Source organism: Antedon bifida, chromosome 2, assembly GCF_963402885.1.
Source record: "Antedon bifida chromosome 2, ecAntBifi1.1, whole genome shotgun sequence".
Classification (NCBI taxonomy): domain Eukaryota; kingdom Metazoa; phylum Echinodermata; class Crinoidea; order Comatulida; family Antedonidae; genus Antedon; species Antedon bifida.
In genome coordinates this window covers 27,173,279-27,196,561 of record NC_136227.1, presented here as the reverse complement: position 1 = coordinate 27,196,561, position 23,283 = coordinate 27,173,279, and the positions used below count along the sequence as shown (strand labels likewise).

The following is a 23,283-nucleotide window of genomic DNA, read 5'->3' as shown; positions in this document are numbered from 1 at the left end:
GACCTAGTTACCTAATTTGCATAGCCAATTTACCAGTTATTCATTAGAAATACTGCAACATTCAAGCTAGGCCTAATTCGAGTTTAGTCCGTTGTTAGCCATTATTTTGACAGTATAATCCCTCAATTACTAAACGATGAATTTAAAGTTAGAGTTCAAAGATTAAAGATATATTGTCCGTCTGAAAAAATAAATTTATTTTATATGTTTTTGTTGAATATGCAATTTTAATGTTATATAATAGAAAATTGAATACAAAATATTTAAAGAAAATACATTAGTCAAATTGGCTGGAAGTTAATAGGTTTTTGGTTGAATTTAACCAGTTTTTTGTCTGTTTTATAAGTGTAGAGCCTACCTGTTTACGTAAGTGATTAACTATATTAAAACTGCGAAATGACCTACCGTATTACAAGAACCATACATCTTTAATAACTCCACGCAATTATATAGGTATATTCAAATTTGAATGGGAAATATATCTTTGCATTATTAATTATATTATTAATTCCAATGAATCTGGAGACACCCTAAAATTGGAAGGCTTATGGATATTTTTCATTATACATGCTAAAAATAAATGGTAGGGTCAGTGAAATATCGAAAAGCATTCGATGTTCTTCAACAACACCAGTATCAAGGGGGCACTTCCTCGTAAACGAAATTACGAGGCGATATATGTTTTGCGGTAACGGGACGATTCGGCCCTGAGACGATTCGGCCCGGGACGATTCGGCCCTGGGACGATTCGGCCCGGGACTATTCGGCCCGGGACGATTCGGCCCTGAGACGATTCGGCAAACTTACATTTATCGGCTTTGATATGCATTTATAAGCATAAAATAAGCTTTTTTCCCCAAACTTTATTTTCAGAGAGACTATGGGGTAGCACTACTAGGGATAAAGATGCAATAAAGCAAACATTTTGAAAACATTGTCGAAAATAATCATTTTTTAGTCACGCTAACGATGTAAACAAGTTAGGCCCTCTGTTGGCCGCTTGGCGAATGCACGAAATAAACAAGGTTTTCGAAGTAATAAATTGAATATAAAATTACGTTTTTTTAGTAATTTATTATATAGATTATATCAACTTTGTCAATATCAATAAAATACGGATTGTTAAACACCTTTAAAAACTTGATAAATAAAAAAAAAATGAATATGAATTTGGTCTAAGGTGAGACGTTTCGGCCCACAAAGTGGGATGTTTCGGCCCAAAAGTGGGCCGAATCGTCCCACCAAAAGTGGGCCGAATAGTCCCGGGCCGAATCGTCTCAGGGCCGAATCGTCCCTGAACCACGTTTTGCTATTCTTCTATTCCGGGGATATGGAGACACTTTGGTGGGTTGCGAAGGTGGGTAGCCACGAAGGTGCCCCCCTCAATAGGGGCTCTATTGTAGCAAAGATGGAAACATTGACAGACCATTAGTGAAACCAGTTCAATACTATAAGTAGGTTAGTGTACACACTAAAATAGATATGTTTAAAACGTATTGATCGTTTTTATCTTTATCGTATCCTTTAATTATCTAACTAAATAAAATAACACATCTAAACTATAGCGTAGACCTAGAACAATCAAGAGGATAAAAGGTTCATGCAAAAACAAACAACGTTATACACTTTCGATGATACGAAAGTAGGTGTAGGTGATCTTTGCGACTCATGTTGAGGTGATTGTAGGTTCATCCCTTTTGTTTGCGTATGCACATTGTACCCCGTATGCTTCTGATAGACAGGAGTCTACTACTCGGTCTGGTTAGTTGGTCGTAAAATAATATCGTGAATCTGTACGGTATTTAAAAAAAATTAAAGTACTAAAGGGATCATTAAGAACTTACAACGGCATGGTTTGTATATTATATGTGTTTTGTGACGTGTAACAAAAGGTGTTATTACTTAAAATAGTTGTATAATATCCTTTTTTGTGAAACTTACCTGGCAATGTGCAGGAGCGTGTAAAGCATAATATCTTCAGCATCAAGACCCTGTTGAAAAAAATCACTAAGCTAAACAGGTTATATAAATGAATGGATGAACATTGAGGTTCACAATTGCCCACATTTCTTTAGGCTCCTAGAATAATTACACGCCTATGTATGATTACATAATAGGACAATATCGTGGTTTTGTTTGTATCTACACGTTTTTGAATGGGCATAATCATGATCATGTTCTCCAAAAAGTAGGCCTTAAAAATACTATGAAATTGAAAGTTGGTAATAATTTATCAGTAATAGCGGTTGGTAAGAAAATGCCTTCATTTCATAGAAAATGTTTTTGGCGATTTCTTCACCCATCATCTTCTTTAGAAATTCAGTTTTAACAAAACCAGGAGATATGCTCTGGAAGAGAAAGTAAAATGAAACATGTTCACATGTGTCCATTTACTTAAGCTTGGTTCCCACTAGCGACGCAACGTAACGCAATCTACGCAACGAAAGGACATTCCCTTCCGATAATTGTGTTTGCGCCGCCTTCGTGAAATCAAAACAAACGATTTTTTCAGCACTGATGCGTCGTCAGTTCCCACTTGTGATTGCGCAATACATCACTTTGCTTCAATACGTCGTAGCGTTGCGTTACGTTGCGTCTCTAGTGGAACCACGCTTTATCAAAACCTTTTTATTTGATCTCTATAGCAGGCCGCACTTTGAAACAATACTCATGATTTCTTTCATTACAGAAAGAGTTTTAATCTTTCTTTGTAATACACACTTCTAAGCATAGTATGGTGCGCCATGCAGCAAAGTTGTCATGCTAAAATACAAGTGCCAACTGTACATTTTAATTTCAGGGCCTAAATGTAAAACCAGAGAAGAGTGAAATTTCACTCTTCATGGTAAAACGTACACTTGTTTTAACAATTACACTGTACGTTTGATGAATTTAGACGGACCTTAATGTTTAGGCTACACTTGTATTTGCATGCTCGTATTTTTTCTGTGTATGGCGCCACATAGTTATAGAAACAACCGACAGGGAAATAAAGGCTAGAAAAAGAGTACTTTCTCATACTTTTGATACCATAATAAAAATACAAAAATACAAAATTACAAATAAAATAATTATAAACCATCCATGCAATAAATATAAATACCGTACACTGTGATATTCAAATGGCACCAAAATATTAAAACAATTTATGTTTCAGGGAGACAATAAATATCTTTAATTAACGAATATTATCATAGCCTCTATCCATTTACAAATGCATATATTATTATATAGTATTTTTAATATCTATAAACTGTCATAAAAATGCATTTACTTACAGTAGATTAACAAAAAGTAAAAGTTAATAAGATCAAATATATTTGACACTACTCATATTCAGTTTTCGAAAATTGGCCATATTAATTAGATAATTACTTAATTAAATAATATTCGATAATTACAAGTGACATGAATACGCTTTGTATTTAGTTAGCAACGCAGTAATAGCATGGACTTATAAGTCCGCAAGGCAATCTAACAACCTTTGGTTTATGATGGCATACATGGCAAATAGCGTCCTCTATAGTGCACATCAATACGTAACTTTTTAAAGTTTTAAAACATTGAATGCTGTCTGTTTAAATACGTGTTTGAATTTTTGAAATGTGAAAAAAAAATTGTTTTCCGGTTTGAAATTGTCTTGTTTTTAATCGATTGTTGTGTTTTCATCTATTTTCACTTATTTCTACTCTTAACATTAGCCTTTTTATTAATTTGTTTCAATCTGTTTTGTGTTCAAACATACTATGTTTTTTTTTTAAATTAAAGGAGAGACTTATAGATATTTAAGTCATAATGATTGATGTTTTGTAGAACTACTATTCTCATCTTTTTAATCATTTAGGCCTGGCCTTGTTTTCCAGGCCAGTTATGACACACCGCAATACAACGCCGCCTACTTGCTGAAGCTGTTGCGGTGACTAGGAACACGATGTGTCATTCCTTGGCTTCCGCCAAACGAGTTGTTATAGCGGCAACTATATTTGTTAGCTTACTTTTTAAACTAGTCAATAGTTATAAACGTTGATAACTAATGATCAGACATATTTGTTGTATAAGACTATTAGTGTGGAGAGTTTATCGATGCCAAGGCTTGTATGTAAGCACAACTGAAGCACTAAACTAGAGATCGTGTAGGCCTACTTTAACACTACAGCAACCTGTTCTACATGGATAATTCATGATACTTGTTCTAATTTTTTCTTATCGGAATTGAAAAACATTAACATGGAGTGTAGCCCGAAATTATTTCGACATGAAACTAGGCCAGCAACTTTCGGTGATTTTGGTATTGATGTCCGTGATTTGATCAACAAATCTAAAAGTCTGGACAGACCGGTAACATTTGCGGATTTTGGCGTCAATGTCGAAAAAGAAAAACCAATTATACAGACTGCAATTGGAACAGTAAGTACTGAAACATTATGTAGGCTCATTATTTAGCTCTTTAGATACATGACTACTGTATGATCCTATTTTAATCAGAATTACGTTAGATGCAGGGGTAGGTATTAACTATTTAATATATTTTATTTTAAGACTATACCAAAGCTTTGTACTTTCCATAGTTCTGTAAAATTATTAATTATGCCTACAACTGAAAACACAATTAATAGCAAAATGTGCAAAATAACACCTCTTTTAGTTGTAGTTTTCTTGAAGGTTCCCAACGATGTTATTATTATTCATAATTTATTTAATAAAGAAAATGTTCACAACGTACGGTATGTTATCCAACACTCCGTAAGTTGTCACATCCATAGCAAATGAATAACATACTTAAAGTCTTAACCAAAAAAAAAAGAAAATCATCGAATAGAAAACTAAGCTACCTAAAAGTACACTCACAAAATAAAGTCTGAAGAGTCAATGTAAGTAAGCATTCTACTGTATTACTGACAAATTAAGTACACGCATGATTAGTGTAGGCCTACATTCTATAAAAATATAAACATTAACATGACTGGTCGAAATTGCAGAAAGGTTGCTACATGAATGATAATGCAACTGTCAACTAATTAATGATCAAAAGACAAAATGCACTAATTGGATAAAAGTGTCTATCAACAGAAATTAAGAACGTAAGAATGGAAATATCACCTGACGACATTGAAAGCTTACTGTCAACATAGATGATGAGTGTCAGAATCCGTGACGTATCAAATATTTTAAATCGGCTCTCAGAACGTGTATACGAGTCTCAGATTAAGCAATTTTCTTTATGACAAAAATTTCTCAAAAGAACGAATATCCATTAAATTGTACCAAAAACTATGCGTCTCACTAACAGTACAACATGTGAAAGGCTTAGTTTTCACCAAAATAGAAATAATGTATTATAAAATAAAGAAAACACAGCTTCTTTGCTAAGTTGGAAATACAATGCTACTAGGCTACTAAAGTTTACAATAAATGTAAGAATGACAAATATTTTTGTTGATGTTTTGGGGAACAATAGTAAAAGTACAGTAAAACAGTTTTACAATCAAATCTATCTCATCTACATATTAATTATAAACAAAAATGTATCTCAACCTCGCTGTTGAAATACAACAGTCAACTTTGATTTATTTATTCATTCATTCATTCTTTTTTCTTTATCCATTACTAGGCCTATGCATTATTAGAACTTAGTACTAATATCATAAAATGTAAGCATCTAGGCCTACACTGTATTAGAACGATGCTTTCTTAGCCAGCGATCAACATTGAGATTATTACTATTAGTACATGATGATTGTTGTATATTTTATATCACATGTCAAAAAATGTATGATTCACTCAACACGAGAGGCCAAAAATAGGAACATCATGTTTTATAAACTTGTAAATCTATTAAAGACAAATCGGTTCCACATAAAATCTGTTAGTGACACATTAAGGCATTGACAGAATTATGTGATATACATTACACAGAAGATGTGTTTTCTTTTTATCAGAAATCGGTGTAAAAAAAATGAGTTATCAATATTAGACCTAAAACATTTTAGGAAATTGACATAGACACGAACTTATGGCAATGATATAATGGCGCCGAAATACATCTTTATCTTATCATTTTTAAAGTGATGTTTTAATTATCTAAATTCGACTTTTAAACGAGCATATTGAATTGGATAGTAATAATCGTTGTTATATCCCATTCATTCCATTACAGAAACATTTTATAGAGTTAGTGATGAAACAATACAACTAAACAAAAAATAAAGAATAAAAATAAGAACATATTTTCCATTTCGGAAAAAAAAGGAAACTAAAATGAATTATGGTAAGTTGCCATAAATATAATGTATTGGGACAGTATCTAATATTTGATTAAATTAAAAATAATAGAAAAAGACATTATAAATAAAATCTAATAGTTGTGAACTAATCCTAACCATATGATAAATTACTGAAAGTCTCAAGAAGGGTAATCCACGAAGGAAACGGACAATATGACGAGCATTTACCCTTAACCTTTTGGGGGAAAAATCTTATAAGTTGTTCTTTACGTTTACCAATATTACATCAAAATGAGCAAACGAATTAGTATAGAAGATTTTAATTTATATTTGAATCAAATAGTTAGAACCTAATTGATTGATCATTATAAAATTTGCAAGGGAAATCCTCAGTGCATGTTTTACTATAAGTTGTTGTTTTGATCACATTGTTGTGCCGTATCCGTCTTTATAGTCTCTGACGTGTCTTCGATAATTTTCTCTATTAACCTTACATGAGTCACTGAAAAGAAAAGCCAAAACACAATTTTGCTCAAAGCTATTAATTTGTCATTATTTTGGAAAGCGAGGAATGTCGCGCGGAGGTTATAAACTTTAAAACTATTAATAAACAAATGAGTATTAATACAAATTAATAACATATACACATGTAGTCAGTACCGTATGTTGTGTTTCAGCTGTAGTTCAGCTAAACAGATACATTTGACAACGTTATTACATTTAGAACGACTATTGTTGTCAAACATTGGGATTTAAGGAAACTAGTTTTTGTCTATGAAGAAGTACCAGTTCTATGAGCCCAAGAAATGAATAAATCTTTCTCCTTATATTGTCCTTATTTTGAAAGATAATAATACAGTTTCCCTACTAACCGCTAAGGCATTATTACTGCTGAGGCATCTACAACAAAATAATTCAACTCAACTAAAATGCATAATTCTTATTTTGCAGTGTCGAAAGATAAGCGACTTGAGTTGCAAAGAGAAGGTGTTCGTTTGTCTTTCATTATTTACTTTGCTATTCTGTATTGGCTTAACCATTGAACGTCTCCTCATCGTTGACACTCTCTCAGCTGACTTTACATTTGTGTTACTCATTTTAGTCAATTGTGGTAAGTATCATAGGCCTTTTCAATTCCATAGCATTGCTTATTGTGTTGACAAATAATGGTGAAACTTGGAGTGGTTGATTAGGAAATTGAAAATATGGTATGCTCTGTTAAAATTATGAGCACGGCTTACTGTCAATTGTATAAACCCCGATGTATAATATGACTTAAATCGCCAACAAGTTGAGTACGAATGTATGAATATCAAAGATGGGAGGATTTGAGACACTGATTTTACAACCTTGATGAAAAAAAACTCATCATCAGAATCCCTCATTAAAAAATTCGAGCCTCATGAACATTTACACAAAAAGTAGTAAATGCATTTTCGATAATTAAACATTCTGTAAATTTTGCTTAAGATTTTTTAAAAAGTTTTTGGAGCATCTTATAATTATTGAATTTAATCACATGTTCATTTTGTATTTTTTTCCTCCTAGTATTCTGTGTATATTACGTAATACATGCAGTACTCAAAGAACATCCATGGGAACTATTTGTGTTTTCTACAATGATACTGCTAGTGTTAGTGGTGTGCATTGTAAATTATACCATAACATACCATCATACAAAAGACCATGTCAAATTGGTATGTAATTTAAATTTAATTTAATTTTTTTATGTTTTCATTGAATTTCTTTAAAAAAAATCCTACTTCTAATTGATTGAAACAAGACAATTAAAAACACACCGTCGTATAATGCCTTTTAAACAAAAAGATTAAACAAATAATTAAACTGGAGCATGCATCTGTACTCTCACTTTAAAACAAAATTTATCCATATAGGTCCGTCTTGTGCTGATAAGTTGTGTCGCACCTTTTGTGGTTATATTAGCTGCTAAGATAGGCATCAATTATCACCGAGCGAAGAATTTGATTTTTCGAACAGTTGGCGCCAATTTGAAACTGCAAAGTAAGTCTGTTGTTAATATTATACTGACCGTTTTACACTAAGTTGGCTTAAATCTGTCACGAGTAATTTAAGTTATATCTTTTATAGAAAAGAACGTTAGAAAGTGCAAACAGTGTATCATATTGAGACCGCAAAAAAACTGTTTAAACTAGGACGCAACGTAACGACGTGGCACAACGCAATTGAGTTGACCAATCACACGCGACAGATGGTCCATCATTGCTCAAATTACTTTCAGTGCGGTTACGTTCTTGCGTTGCGTGCCCAAGTGGAATCCAAGCTTTAACATGGTAATGACCGCCTCTGTGGGAAGATCGTCTTTTGTTGGTGTTAATTTAGGAATTTCAAAGGCCTGTAAACATGAATGTTCCTGGCATGGTTCTGACTGGTTTTTGTTGAGCTAGCCTAGACATCTCAACATAGTGTGCACTATAATACGCAACGCGGGGTTTAACATGATGGAGTGTTGATGGATGGGGTGTGGTGCTTACACCTATGGTTAAAAAGAATCTTAATTGGATACAAGTGTGATCGGTGTCTTACAAATTTCAATAAAAAGATGAATATTCTGAATCTGAACCAACAATCCATACAAGTTAGAAATTACGATAGGCCTACAAAGTCAAACAAATCGAACGAATAAACACGGCAAGCGAAAGTACATTCTCTAACAGAATAAACCACATTATTATAATAATGAAGCTAGTTCTTGGAAGGTTGTCAATTCAATAAAGTTACTTGCTGAAAATTGGCACACTCATATAGGCCTAGTTAATTGATGATCTAAAGTAAAGAACTATGTACGCACGTAATGTAGACTATTACTATTAAGCACAGCAATATGATAAACAGACATTTTAGTTCCTGTCTCCTTTATTTATTTAACATAGCGAAAAAGAGATAAATCAAATGTATGATGATCACACTAATATCGTAAGGGAGGGGGTGTTGTATTGTAACAAAACAGATACCATGGATTGAAAGATGTAAACACACTAACATTCAAACTAAGTCAAAAACTCATAAGCCATCTGTTGATATATTGTACAGTGTTAAATTCATTTGTTTTCAGATATATGTGGAAAAATGTATTTGTTTGCTGATTTGCAGAAATTTGATTTGCAACTGCAGGTGAGCTTGTCATTTTTATTCAAATTTCTTCGACATTGTTTTTTTGTAAAATATTATTAGAACATAACTAACTACTAAATCGGTTCCAAAAAGTTATTTTACTGTATAAGAAGTTTTTGGACAGTTTTATAATTTGACAAAATGTTCATTTAAATTACCAGTAAGTTATAAAGAATTAGTTTCCTTGTCTATTATTGTAAACAAAAATTGCAGAATAAACAAATCCAAAAAAGGAGGCATATATTCATGTGCAGGAATGATGTCTTAAGATTAATACTATAGTCTATTTGCGTGGCATGAGTGAGTGTTATAGCTTGTTACTATAGACCATGGTTTGTCAGTTTAATGGATTAATGTCTGCGGATGAATATACACTTTAGCAATCATAGTTAGTAAACACTAAATGTTTCAAATCATTTCCGGGCATCCGATTAATGTTTACACATGGCGTAAACATTTTAAACGCACTATTTACATTCTGAGCGCGTCGCACACGTCGACATAAACGCGCCAGACGGCCACATTTTTTACATAGTGTATATAAATAAGTGTTCTGCCTGTTTTACATTCAATTTAAAATGTTATCAAATACAAACCAACTGATTGTGCATTTATCACTTATTGGTTGACAGATTTCCATGTTGGTATTGGTGTTGAAGGAGGGCGCAAATCTCAACCTACTCGAGGAAATTGTACTAGGCGTCGGTATTCCGCTTGGTTTAATATGGAACGTGCTTGGATATATATCAGTGAGTAATAGCATACACCAAACTTTATCTTTGCATCAAAAACCTCAATTTTACAAATTTGAAATCAAAATAATCTATACAAATCTGATGCTGAGCAAATTAAGTTAGAAGGTAGAACATCATGCGGGTTTTTCTATTTGAAGCTCAAGAGATAAGAAGATAAATATAACTTTGGGTCGAATTAAAAATAAATAATTCTTAAATATTTCTAAGTAACTTTACTGAGTGACATGCGAAACAGCTGTGAATTACAGTGAGGGAAGGGGTAATCCCATGGGTCAGTTTACAGGCCATCTTCTTATTCTTTCAAAGTCACTATTTTTAGATTTAACAAGACGAGGTCTAAAATTGACATAGATACCATCTTTTATGAAAGTTCAATGTGACATGAATTCATGTGTAATGACCTAACTAATCTGTATCTATTATTTAAACATACATTATCTTTTCATGCTTATTATTATCTGCCTGTATGATAAAGATCCATACAGTAGATATACTATAGAACTAAAACGTCAAACTTGGCGACAGTGAAGTGATGACAATACCGCAAAATGGCTGCCATTGCATTAAATATTTAGTCTTAAAGATACGATCTTTTTTAAAGGATAAGAAAGCACAAATTAGGTCATTTTTACAATTACAAAATCTATTTATCAAATATTTATGTGAGGATATCAAATTTTCAGGGGAGTAGTAAGTCATCATAGGTTAGGTCATAATGGGCATTTTTCGAACAAACTCGCATCTACCAGTTGAACTTCTAAATTTTAACACGATTAATTATCTACTTCTACGCTTGTGTGCTAATAAGATTTTGTTTTATATTACTTAGGTTTGGAAAGAAAGTAAAACATTAGTAGTCTTCTATTTATCAACAAGCTGGATATTCCCTGCATATATTTTGTATAAATACATTGATGTAAGTATATTAAAATTGTCTGCATCATTACAAATAGGTTATTGCTACAAACACAGATGTAATATTATATATTAACTTTATCAGCGCTTGATAGAAAAGATACAAAGTGTTTTGTGATTTAGGTCCGACGAAATGTTCTAAAATTGTCATGGATCATAGATATTTTGTCGCCATATTCTATATCTTCTTGAGATTATGCCTACTTACTGCACACTGTACATCTATTTTTAGTTCATCTAAGTTTATAAATACAGTGGTCGTTTTGTTAAAAAACTAGTTCGATCACGGTAAAGTGCATGATTTATGAGTGTTCACTGACTAGTGTCACAAAGTAAAAAGTAGGCCTACTGTAAAATACATCGGTAAAATGTGGTACGGTACTTTTTTGTTGGGGAAATGTGTTTTAATTAATAACAACATTGTACAAGATTCATACAACATATCAATACGACTATAATTTAATCTTTGACTTTTCATAGATTGGCTTTAACTGGGTTAGTGAAACTTCAAAGCTTCTCCCTACGTGCATCATCATCTGCGGGACGTTAGCTCTCATCATTCGATTGTGGATAGTAGGCATCATCGGTTACCTGTACAGACATTTTGGTCATGATTTAGGCAATAAAGGTATATTAGGGTCATTTGAACCAAATTGAACACTTAATATTTCATTGTAGTAAGGCCTAGTCCTAAGAAATAAAAAGAAATCAGTTAAACCAATTAAATAGGCAGCTCTTTCAAGTTGTTAAGCCTTTGTATGTAGGCCGCCTACTAAACTTAGGTGATGTATCATGGAACTTACGGTCAATAAGATGAACATTACAGAAGAGAACTGATGGTGTGGTCTATTCCATCCACAAAATACAAATAAGTTAAATCTACTCCAATCCAATCTACACAAATCTAATCTGAAATCATGTTTCAATCTTATCTACTCCAATTTAATCGAATCGGATTCAATCTAAAATCGAATCCAATCTGCTTAAATGTGAATTCAATCTAACCTATTCAAATACAATTTAATCTAATCTAATCCAATTTGGTTTAACACAAATCCAATCGAACCTATATCGAATTTATCAAATCCAACCCTAATATAATGTGTTTCTTTTAGTTTTTGGAAGTGGTGAGCAATGGCGAAATTCAAGCATTGAAATAAAACAATTTAGACCAAAATCCACTTCACGTCTAAGTAGCGTTCGTTTGAAAACATGGCCGCCAAAATTCAAGAAATCTTTAAAAGATAAACGACGGAGTGAAAGAGATTCTATCAAAGAACGACCCGACAGCTCGTCATCACGTGACAGGTCTTCGCACGCAGAAACGTCATCGCAAGTCGGACTAATAATGGAGAAGAAAGCAGTAAAGAAAAATGAAAAGAAAAATTCATTATCTTTAAGCTTTAAAATTTCAAAATCAGAAAAATGAACTATGAATGACATACCGAGTTTATTTGAAATCATTGTTAATGTACACTCATGAATAAACTGTTGTATTTATATAATTGTATTATGACGAGTATACACTGTAAACATGACTGATCTGAAATATGACGTCATGTAATATGCAGATAATGTCAAGCGTTATGAGTTGCGCTTAATCACATGTCACGTGTGACTAAATAATTGTAAAAAGAAACTTGTATAAATCATTTTGAAAAAACCTGTTTTGAAAAATATTTCTGGTTTGCTTCTAAAATAATAATTATTTTTTCTACTATAATTAGGGTAATGATACTATTTATTAAGGACATTTACACACCATAATAGGCACAAGAGGGTAAGTGTCCCGGGGATTTACCCTAAAATTTATCGTAACAAAATCTGTCAAATTTGTAACGGATCTAGGAGGCAGTTTGCCAACAATGTTGTATGCCATATGAACCAAACGATATCTAAACCGAACCTCGTATGCTGATACTCTACTTTTTAAAGGGGTAGGCCTAATGCACGTAAACGAATTTTTTTTTAAATATTTCTATTTTATCGGTAGCTATTTTAAGTTGGAATATTTGAATTAAGCCTATAACTAAGTTTTTCTGAAATATCAAGCATATTTAATGTTGTATATTGTATTTTATTCCTTTTTTTCGCCATATAAAAAAAACAAAAGCAAACATACAAACAGAAAAAATATTGATTTATTTGTTTCTTGTCTTTTAAACTTTAAATAATTTAATTTTAATTTGTGATCTTAAAATTAACAGTTATAAACACCTTGCAATGTATTTTTCTATTACAATAATTCTTATTTAATTGTAAGATATTGATATTTTTAATAAAAATCGACAAACTGAAACAATTGAAAGTGTAGGCTTATGTGTTGCGTCTGTCACGTTTTTTTTTCTGAAAGCAGAGTGAAAGTTATAGAAACCTACGTATTTGTATTGACTGGTCGTGTGTTTGTGGCGTTGTGGTTATTGTATATGTTGGTACCTGGTGAATGTAATGATTGCGTTACATTTGAATTTTATCCGCCTACTTTGATCCAATGTTAGCGGTCAAAATTATGTCAACGCTGGCTGTTTGTTTGCTACCCCGTGCATCCAAATGGAATTTGTACTGAGGAGGTTTTAAACTACATTTAAAAACCAACATGGAGTGGGATAATGGAAAGAGGAGCGGAATTGGTTGGGGTTGGGTGTGTACCTGCTCTGGGGCGGGTATCTTTTCTAGTGAATTATAACCGGGAGTGAGTAGTGTATAACACACACAAAATCTACACATTCACTAACAGTGAAATAACAATAGAATGCAACAAAAGAAATAAAACAATATACCAAATTCAATTATATACAAATTGTGGAATAAAGTTCGATAGAGCATCCTTAGATAGTGAACCTTGTATATCACTTGGTATTGTTCTTGTATCTTCGGGGGTGGAAATAAAATGGTATACATTAGTCACAAAAAGACCAAATGCAACAAGACATATAGACAGTTTGGAAGATCCACAGTGTACAGATTCAGAAAAAATCTACGAAATGCTTTAAAAGGAAGAGAATGGAAATAACAATTTAAACAGTTAGAGGGAATTACGGATTAGCATGTATCCAATTTACAATTTAACAATATTCGCTTGTATTTTATTATTATTACATATACTTTTACTTATACATTAATGGTGTCGACTGCGGAAAATGTTTGTATATTTAAAATGAATAAATTAGCACTGTGGTAAAGTACGCCTACATATGGACTCTTAAATCGGGCCTATGCAAAAATACGTTTAATATAATATTAGCTCACTGTGCTGCTACATTCATGTCCTCCCAATGACATTTAACCTACATTACTGATACATCCTTTATCCCGATGAACAAGTAACATATGAAAGGGATTGATCAGGAAATTCCTATATTAGAGGTTGGACACTAGGTTCCAATAGGATTATTCGCTGTATAATAACCAATTATAAATTACCAAAGGGATTTCAAACGAAGGTCAATAATATATGCCCATGGGATAATAATTCAGTTAATATGGGTTTTGCAACATTTTTTTTTCATTTTGTTAGGAGGCCGCACCGCCAACTTTCGTTATCATTATGCTATCGCAAAGTGTTATCGATAAACGGCAGATTGAATAGAGTTGAATATTTTAATTTTAAGACCGGGCGCAATCATACAATCAAATTAAAAAACGAATTTGATTAACCGTAGAGAAATAAGTTAATTCTTCATGGTAGATCCAAGGCAGTTGTTAAATTGCCTTGGTTTAGCGTAATATAATAATACCTTAGAAACAATTCGGCTTATATATGGATTAAAGTGACTCTTTACCTACGATCTATCAGATCCTGTGGAGGAAAGGAATGATACAATAATGTCTTTTCGGATTCTATGTTCACCCCTAGGAGGTGTTGGCCTTCGCTTGTAGGAAGTAACTATAATGGCAAGAAACAACTGAAAAGTCCAAGATAACTGATTATTAATTAAAGGTAGTTTTTAATTAGTGTGTTTATTTAAAGGAACACACGTTGCTCAACACCATACAGGATGTTTTTAATTGTAATTTTAATTAAACAATTTAATTATATAATGTATATTAATTAGGGCAACATTGAAAATATTGTGATAAAGTTGATAGACAATCATTAATTTTAATAATGACCTACAACAAATAATGTAAATAAGTGTTGAATAGGTTTATTGAAAAAAATATTATACCATAGCGTATGGAACCATGTTTCTACCAACTTTGCTACGAAACAAAATTTCTGGAAATAATTAAGAGGAAAGAGGACCATAAAAAAAATTATGAAGTTGAAAGACAATCATTAATTTTTCATAATGACCTACAACAAATAATGGAAATTGTTGAATAGGTTTATTGAAAAAAATATACCATAGCGTATAGAACCATGTTTCTACCAACTTTGCTACGAAATAAAATTTCTGGGAATAATTAAGAGGAAAGAGGACCATTAAAAAAGAAAAAAAACCCCGTTTATCATCATTTGTCATCTTGACATGCAATTACTCATCTACCAACAGCAAAATGTTTCAATACATCGGGTGTGGCAATATCGCAGTAATAGGAAATTCCTGGTACTTGAAAACAAATGAAACTAGAACAATAATGTGACGGGAACACTTCTACTCCGAGCAAATTCTACTATCGATTTATATTAATTGTCAACTATCTTCAGTGATACGGAATGCTAAAAACATAGAGCAATGGATGAAGTCTACGGGAAATGGTGCATCCTGTATTCCAGGCAAAGACACACGACTTATAAGTTATATGCAAAGGGTTATTTGGAAATGGTATTTGAAGAAAAAAAAACGAAATCGTGTAAACATAAGACAATTTAGAATTTTCCTCTGTTATTTTTAATTCAATTTCTGATATTCATGGCTCAAGGCTCCAACGTGTTCAAAATAAGTTTGTTAGGTTTCTTTGTAAACGTTTTGATGTTTTTAATTGTCTTGAACCTCTTAAGTTTAGAAGAAGTGTGTCTGATTTAATGTTTCTTTATAAGAGTGTCAATTGTTTGTTTAGTTGCGACTGTTACTCTCTTTTCAGTTTCCATGCTCGTAAAACTAGAGACAAGTCCACTTTTTATGTTCCTTTTAATAGAGTAAATGTCTCGAAAAGGGGGTTTCAGACACGCTTGCCGTCTTTGTATAATTATTTAAGTGAGTCAAATGTAAATGTTGATATTTTTTTCAATATTTATTCTTCATTCAAGACTCATTGTATTCTTAATTTAATAATATTGTGCTCAATAGGCTAATTTTTACTATTTTACTTATTTATTTAAGTTTGCTTCATATAGAGTATTTATTGTTTCTTTTTTCTGTTTCATACCTTTAAGTGGCAACTTTCGTTTCTGTTGGTTTTGATGAAATAAAAAAAAATGTGTTAATACTGTAAAGATATAAAATTAAATGTAAAACATTTCAATTTAACGTAAACTTAAAAGATGGAGAAATCAGCAAAAGTTCTAGATCTGGTATGTATAAGATAGATTATTCATTTTTGTTGGACTATAAGCTTTGATTTTCATTGCGAACATCGCCGACAGTGTCCTAGAGTTATATACGTCTCTGACAAGTTGTGAAGCATCACCCAGTAGTGTTTGAAAGAGCTCTGTAATTATATTCAGGTAGTACATAATTAATCAGCAATTTAACTAAGATAAAAATCTACTTTATTCTGACTCAACACTTCAATCAAATATAAAAAAAACAAGAATACAAATTCAGGGCGCTTGTTCTAAGTCATGTTATAATCCACTTAATACCAAATTGATACTTATTTACCCTAAATATTATGACCACTGTTGTATCTCAAAATCTTTGGCGTTAATTACAAGGCTCGAAAATCAGCACTTACTCATGCACACCACCGGCTGATGTCCGCGTGTAAACCTGTAGGCTTTTATTGCTCAGACCTTAGGCCTAGACCAACAGTCGCCGACTGACTATTGATAAATATTTGTATTGTATTCACGCCGTTGACTCACGCGTAAACGTCACAATCCGTACCATTATTCTCATCATTTGAGCGCGCGAAGATATGACATGATGCTACGTTGCCTACACGAAATGTATGCGCATACAACCAGGTATACAATCAAGGTTTAGTCGCTTACAGAAAACAGTAGGCTTTACAATTAATACAGGTATAACTTTCACTTAATTTGGTCTATCTGAAATAAATAGATATACGACTTGATATTTGAGTATGGTCTATCTTGTTTGCCCTTGACTAGAACATCTGAAACTTGACAGCATTTTTAATAAAGATGATACATAACATTCACCTAAGACTAGTTGAAAATAATTATACGGAGAGGTTGAGGTCTGGTCAGTTTCAAAAACTAAGCTTTAAGTTTCCGTGATATGCTATACATATTACAGTGTTTTAAGAAAATTCTATACATAGACCATGCACGATTTAGTGTCGTATATTTTCATTTCCGTTTCTCTGATGTTTGCAGATATATTCATATATCATAGAATTAATTATTTCATTTCATATGTCTTGAATTGCCGGACAAGAGGACATTGATATTATTATTTATTAACATATTACATAGACCGGTGGATGTGATGAAACATACTTTAGCAATATATGATAAATATGAAGGATTAAATTATAATGATACCATCCACAAAATGGAAGCTTTAAACATTTAAAAATAAATAATCTCATTATTGTTAATACATAATGATGTATCTTAAGAGAATAAAATTGAATTTAATTGAATTAAACAACTTATACATTGGAAAAAAATAACAAGATAATAAAACTACTAAATAACGGTATGATTAACCAAGGTCTGGGATATAACACTTTATATATCAAATAAGATATTATTATTATTATTTCTTATGGAATAGGTTTCGTCATCTACGCGATCTAACAAAAATAAAAACGTAAAAAATCATACTGATAAAAACTCAAAATCATTATCTTTAAAAAAAGTTCAGATTGTTTTGCTGAATTTGTTTACTAATTCGGCAATGAGTGCAGATAAGTCTAAGAAAGAAAATAAAACACAAATGATAGACCATTACGATTAGAGGAAATGGTATTGGAAGAGATTATAAACTACTGCTGAAAGGAAGATGTCCTCAATCTAAACAAAAAGAGCAATGCTACTATACTTGTTACGGCAAAAACAAGTACAGACAAAAACAATTTAAACAGCTAATGAGTGACAAAAGAGGCAAACAATTTCGCACTTTAAAAACCCAGACATGGAGGAAAAGAGCGAAAAAAGAGCTAATAAAATACCTTGCTATTGAACCTGTCAAAAGGCAGGAAAACGAAAAAGAAGGAATTACAAATAATCAAACTTTTTCTAAACTTTTCTTTCCTTTAATCTATAATCAAGGTAATTCAGCGCTGGAACTACTACAACACTGTCCAACGAAAGAAAATATATAGAGTGAAAAGGGGTTATAGGATATAACATGTTGTACAAGTTCTTCGTATGTTTGACCTGATTGTCAGCGGATAGAGTGGACAATCAACTTACGATTTGCTGTTACCACCGGAGGGGTGTCTATAATTTTGAAAAGGAGTGTATACAAATTAGTTAATTAGCGGAGGGGTGTCGCCTGTGTTTCAGATGACCTAGATGATAATGTATTTAACTTAAGGTTAACGGATCATAATGATTAACGTATTAAATATTATTTTGTTGTTACCAGTTTTACTTGTAATGGGAAACATCAAAAGCTGTTGGCAATCGGTGAAGATTGTAAGAAGACAATTTCTGCTGCTAGAATATTGTTGTTATTGTTAGTGTTGGGTATTAAATTTATATTTTGTTATTCTTATTTAGTGTATTAATTAAATATTATAAATACGTATACAACGTATCAATATAATAATTCTCAAAACATCTATACATGTATTGTTTTGCTTTATTTGCTTCTTTGTTATATAAAGCTGCTTAAAATGACAAATTTCAAATGAATAGAAGGACACAATAAAAGAACAATTACGATAATTAATTGCTTTGTTGATGTTTGAATAGAATGAGCAAGATCGTGACCTCTTTAGGAATAGTGTAACTGAAAAAATTACTAATAATAAATCTGAACATTGAATATGATGGAGAGTACAACAAAAGACATGCGATCATTTTAAAAAGTTCAAAGATTGAAATTCCAACAACAAAGTAGTAACTGTCAATGCAATATCATTTGGTATACTCTCATAGCCAGATACTTGCTTTAAGATCGTTGGTAATAAATGTCATTTATTAAAATGGTAATTTTACGACGGGAACTATGGTCTAAGTCCATTAAGATAGCGGGATCATAGACTGTCAAATTATATTAATTTTTTTTTCTTGGACCATTGATCTTAAGCCATTCAAGGTAAACACGAGGGGTGAAGTCTTTATAGCTTCAGAAGATGGGTTGCCCAAGGGGGGTTTGTCGTATCATCGATCTGCAAACTTCGTGAGTAATTGACAAAAATGAGATGCGATTATTTAAGTTTCCTGTTGAGCAACCAAATAAATACAAAATCGAATAGAGACACGTGTGATTGACAATCTTGTCATAAAATAAAATCAGCTCCCCTGCTGGTTATTGCGGGGTTTAGTCAGAGGAATGTTATACAAAGTGCAGTTTGAACATTTCACCTTTTTTGACACATGTAAACTTCTAAACTTCTAGATGGTAACACAGGCTATTTTCGATATCGAATTCATGTTTTCCGGAGCAATCGGTAGCCAACATATCTCAACACTTGCAAAAATATTTATAGAAATTTAATTTATGATCCTTTAAAAGCTATTTTAATTGTAGGAAAAAATTGAATTAACTATTTCAATTTATGCTTCAAGATAGCGACGACAGCTAGTTTGATGAAGTGATGGTCAGCTACTAATGCATAACTTCAACTGATCACGATTAAACTAAACGATCGTGTCCTGGATATCCAGGAATCCAGAGAATGCTCTGACAAAAAAAAGCAGCAAAAGCGTCTTCATTCTTACTGGCAATGAAAGGTCCGACTAGCATTATGTGATGAAACTAAGTTATGACTAAACTCTATCGATTCAATACCATTCGCCATCTACCTTCTACTCTTTTTGCACTTCGAGCCTCGATTGGCCTTTGCTAACAATCTACAGTAGTATCAATTTAAAATTTAATTTTAAGAGATTAACATCACACTACTATTTTTTTTTGCTCTATAAAAGGGGGTTTCAATCAGCATATATTATTTGGAAATGACTGAAGTCTTATAATACATAGCTTTATTATTATTTGATGCAAAAAGGGAGAAATAATAAACTAGTGTTAATATTTATTATAAAACTTTCTGTAATACTTACTTCTATCCTAGATTGACTACTTAATATAAATATTGAAATAAATTCATCTATGGAACACGTTTAAGAATAGACAGATAGCGACTGAAAAAAAGAGTGGGGCGAATCCACAAAGACACAATAAACAGTAGCAAAATAAAAGAAAATTATGAAAAAAGATGGATAATGCGAGAAATATAAAAGACTTTTTACGAACATACTATTGATCGAATTATTTTTGATCAAATCGTATAAAGGATAGGAGAAAATATAAGAAAATAATAGGGGAAAAAATCAGAATAACATTGGAATATATAAATTAGGAAGATGTATAAAATCATTGTATTGTTCATTTGAAAATGAAATGAATAAAAGTAATGGTTAACGCCACAAAAGAGACAATAAACAGAATGGGCTTAAGTTGGAATCTATTTCTTTAAAACCACCATGGCATGGAACATGTTTAACAATTACAGAAGCAATGCAAGGAATAAAATTGTTGCATTACACACAAAATTCCAAGGATTCCAAGGCTACAACACAGTAAGTAGAATGAGTAATACTTACTTATTGTATGAAATAATATCGAATTAAAAAAATATTTGGTTGAGTCAGCTCTATAAACTTGAGAATGAATATTGTGGTCAGGGCACTACATGTCAAACTTGTATTTTGCAATATCATACAACCAAATATAATATATATTAAAGTGTTAACAGCCTAGAGGTCAATAAATGCTAAAATGTCTGAACTTCTTAACTGTTGTATTTGTACATTACATATTTATCTCGTCGTTAATTCTAAAAGATTATGTAAGCCTAACTGTATATGTTACTACCAATGCTAATATATAATTCCCGTGAATTGTATTATTATTTGTGTATGTCAACATGTTGTTATACCTCGGATAGAGAAGAAACTAACAAACAAAAAATATTTAAAAAAACGACATGCCTAATTTAAAGCCGTAATTGCCACAATGCTCTTTTAAATACAGGCGATCAACGCACATTCACACAATATGAAAGGTTTTCAGAAGTTTGTATTCGACTTGGCGTACAGTGCCGAATAAAACAATTAAAGTGTCTGGTATGAAAGCTAGCTTTCTGCAGCAGACCTTTCCATTTTATCATCACTCACAAGTTCGTTCAAACCCCATCATAATTCACAAATTAAGTCGACGTTACCTTGACAGTAGGCGGGGTGCATTTTTGTCGAGGAATACCCCGGCAAGGATGTAGTATAAGTGCTTTAATAGGTGAAGGAGTACAGGGACGGCGTGTGTCTTACTTTCCAATGTAATTAGGAAATGAAGGCTCATACGCTACCTCAGTACTATTCCATATGGAAAGTTTGATTTCATATCTACACAAACAATATTGCAAGTTTGATCTCTAGATACCGATAACCAGCATGAGCCCGGATGTCTGTAAAAGAATGTTAAACATCGACATACAACCAACCAGATACATTGTACCATTTTGATATTCAAGTTCAATACAAGATTGCATTCCAAACACATACAAATTTGTTTTAGAATTTCCTACCTCCGATTTAATTATGTCGTCTGAAAGCGAGATCGTCGTCACGCGCACACGAAAATCCGACGATACAGGTGGATGGAGCAGGCAATGTTTCAATGTCTGAATGTCAATAACGGACAACCACCTGTCAATTAAATCACAAGTTCATTTGAATGTCACGTGCACTTAGGGATTTAATTATAAGCTGCATTACAGATAACACAAATCACATTGAACGAGACATTCAAACTGGAGTTAATCTTGGTTTTCTAAGATCTTAGTAGGCCTACAGTACAGTAATCGATTCTTTAATTTTTCTTTCTTTTAAATGAATCTTAACATGACCTGGAATAGACAATTTGACAACCCCGCCTCCCCAACAACAACACTTACACAAACTATTAATATGAATTACTGATACTGATTTTGTTATTCCGAAACTTGATTGATTGATTGATTAATTGTTTGCTGGCTGATTGATATTTTTGAGTGAAGTAACAACCAACACATTTTTTACACAAAATATTGCTATTAATTAGACCTATACACGGATTGTTATTCAGATTGTTGTGTTAAAAAATGTAAATGTCAAAAAAAAGAACCTTGATTGATTGTTTGCTGGCGGATTGATATTTCTGAGTGTATGAATATGAAGATTTCCTGCAATTGAATAGATCTGGCTTACTCATCAACTAAAAAACAAAATCACTTTCACTTCAAAACTATATTATGGCAATATTTATACTGTATTAGGAATATGGTTAATCGTTACAATGTTTTGTACGAAAAAACAGCGAAAATATGGAATTATCCTAAAGTTATGCTGACAATTTCCATTTTCACTTAATTAATACTGAAAAAAATATCCGCCAAAGAATTAGAAATTCCTCAGAGCGTTAAAAGCTCCGAGGCAGTTCTACATAAAGGTCGACATTCTAAAAATATATATAATAATATATATATTTTGCTGCCTACAGTTCAACAGCAAAACGACCTTTAGAAGCGGACTTCCGCTTAAGAAATTCTATTTCTTGAGATCGATTTTGTATTTTGACTTTGCTTGATTTATTTTTTTTTAAACTGAAATATATGAATTGAGTAATATATATTATTGCATTGTTGGTCTAATGTGTGTAATAGTAAATTTTAATGAAATGTTTATTTTCCTTCAGTAAATATTATTTATAAACAATTCCAACTCATTATTTTATTTCAACAATATTTTACGAGGGTGGTCAATCCAGCCGAAGCTGATTATTAGGGACCTTCCTAAATATACAACATGACATAAACATGTAACAATAAAAATTAAATTAAAATAAATAGAATTTATAAAGATAAACAAAATAAATCACAAAAAAAAATTAGAATAAAAATAAAATTAATTAAATGAAATTACTTTATGACTTAAAAATTCAAATATTTAA

At 32.0% G+C, this 23,283-nt stretch overlaps 1 protein-coding gene and 1 long non-coding RNA gene across 2 annotated transcripts; one reads left to right on the top strand and one right to left on the bottom strand.

Annotated features, from left to right (window-relative positions):
• Positions 1–1,571: 1,571 nt before the first annotated feature.
• LOC144858847 (uncharacterized) lies at positions 1,572–21,967 on the bottom strand. Its single transcript, XR_013616670.1, has 3 exons — positions 21,881–21,967; positions 1,942–1,991; positions 1,572–1,791 (listed from the first exon to the last, which is right to left on the bottom strand). It is a non-coding gene; the product is annotated as an uncharacterized LOC144858847 (long non-coding RNA).
• LOC144836106 (uncharacterized) lies at positions 4,010–13,013 on the top strand. Its single transcript, XM_078691294.1, has 9 exons — positions 4,010–4,407; positions 7,176–7,335; positions 7,773–7,921; positions 8,120–8,246; positions 9,319–9,377; positions 10,010–10,126; positions 10,962–11,048; positions 11,528–11,675; positions 12,163–13,013. The coding sequence occupies exons 1-9, from the start codon at positions 4,228–4,230 to the stop codon at positions 12,474–12,476; spliced, it is 1,341 nt and encodes a 446-aa protein (XP_078547420.1). The 5' UTR covers positions 4,010–4,227; the 3' UTR covers positions 12,477–13,013.
• Positions 21,968–23,283: the final 1,316 nt, after the last annotated feature.

What these genes read in the sequence shown, in the direction of transcription:
- LOC144836106 (XM_078691294.1), top strand. Translation starts at nt 4,228, where the DNA reads ATGGAGTGTAGCCCGAAATTATTTCGACATGAAACTAGGCCAGCAACT. An exon ending in AATTTGATTTGCAACTGCAG is followed by an intron (nt 9,378 to 10,009) that starts GTGAGCTTGTCA and finishes ATTGGTTGACAG; the next exon opens with ATTTCCATGTTGGTATTGGT. An exon ending in TTTTGTATAAATACATTGAT is followed by an intron (nt 11,049 to 11,527) that starts GTAAGTATATTA and finishes GACTTTTCATAG; the next exon opens with ATTGGCTTTAACTGGGTTAG.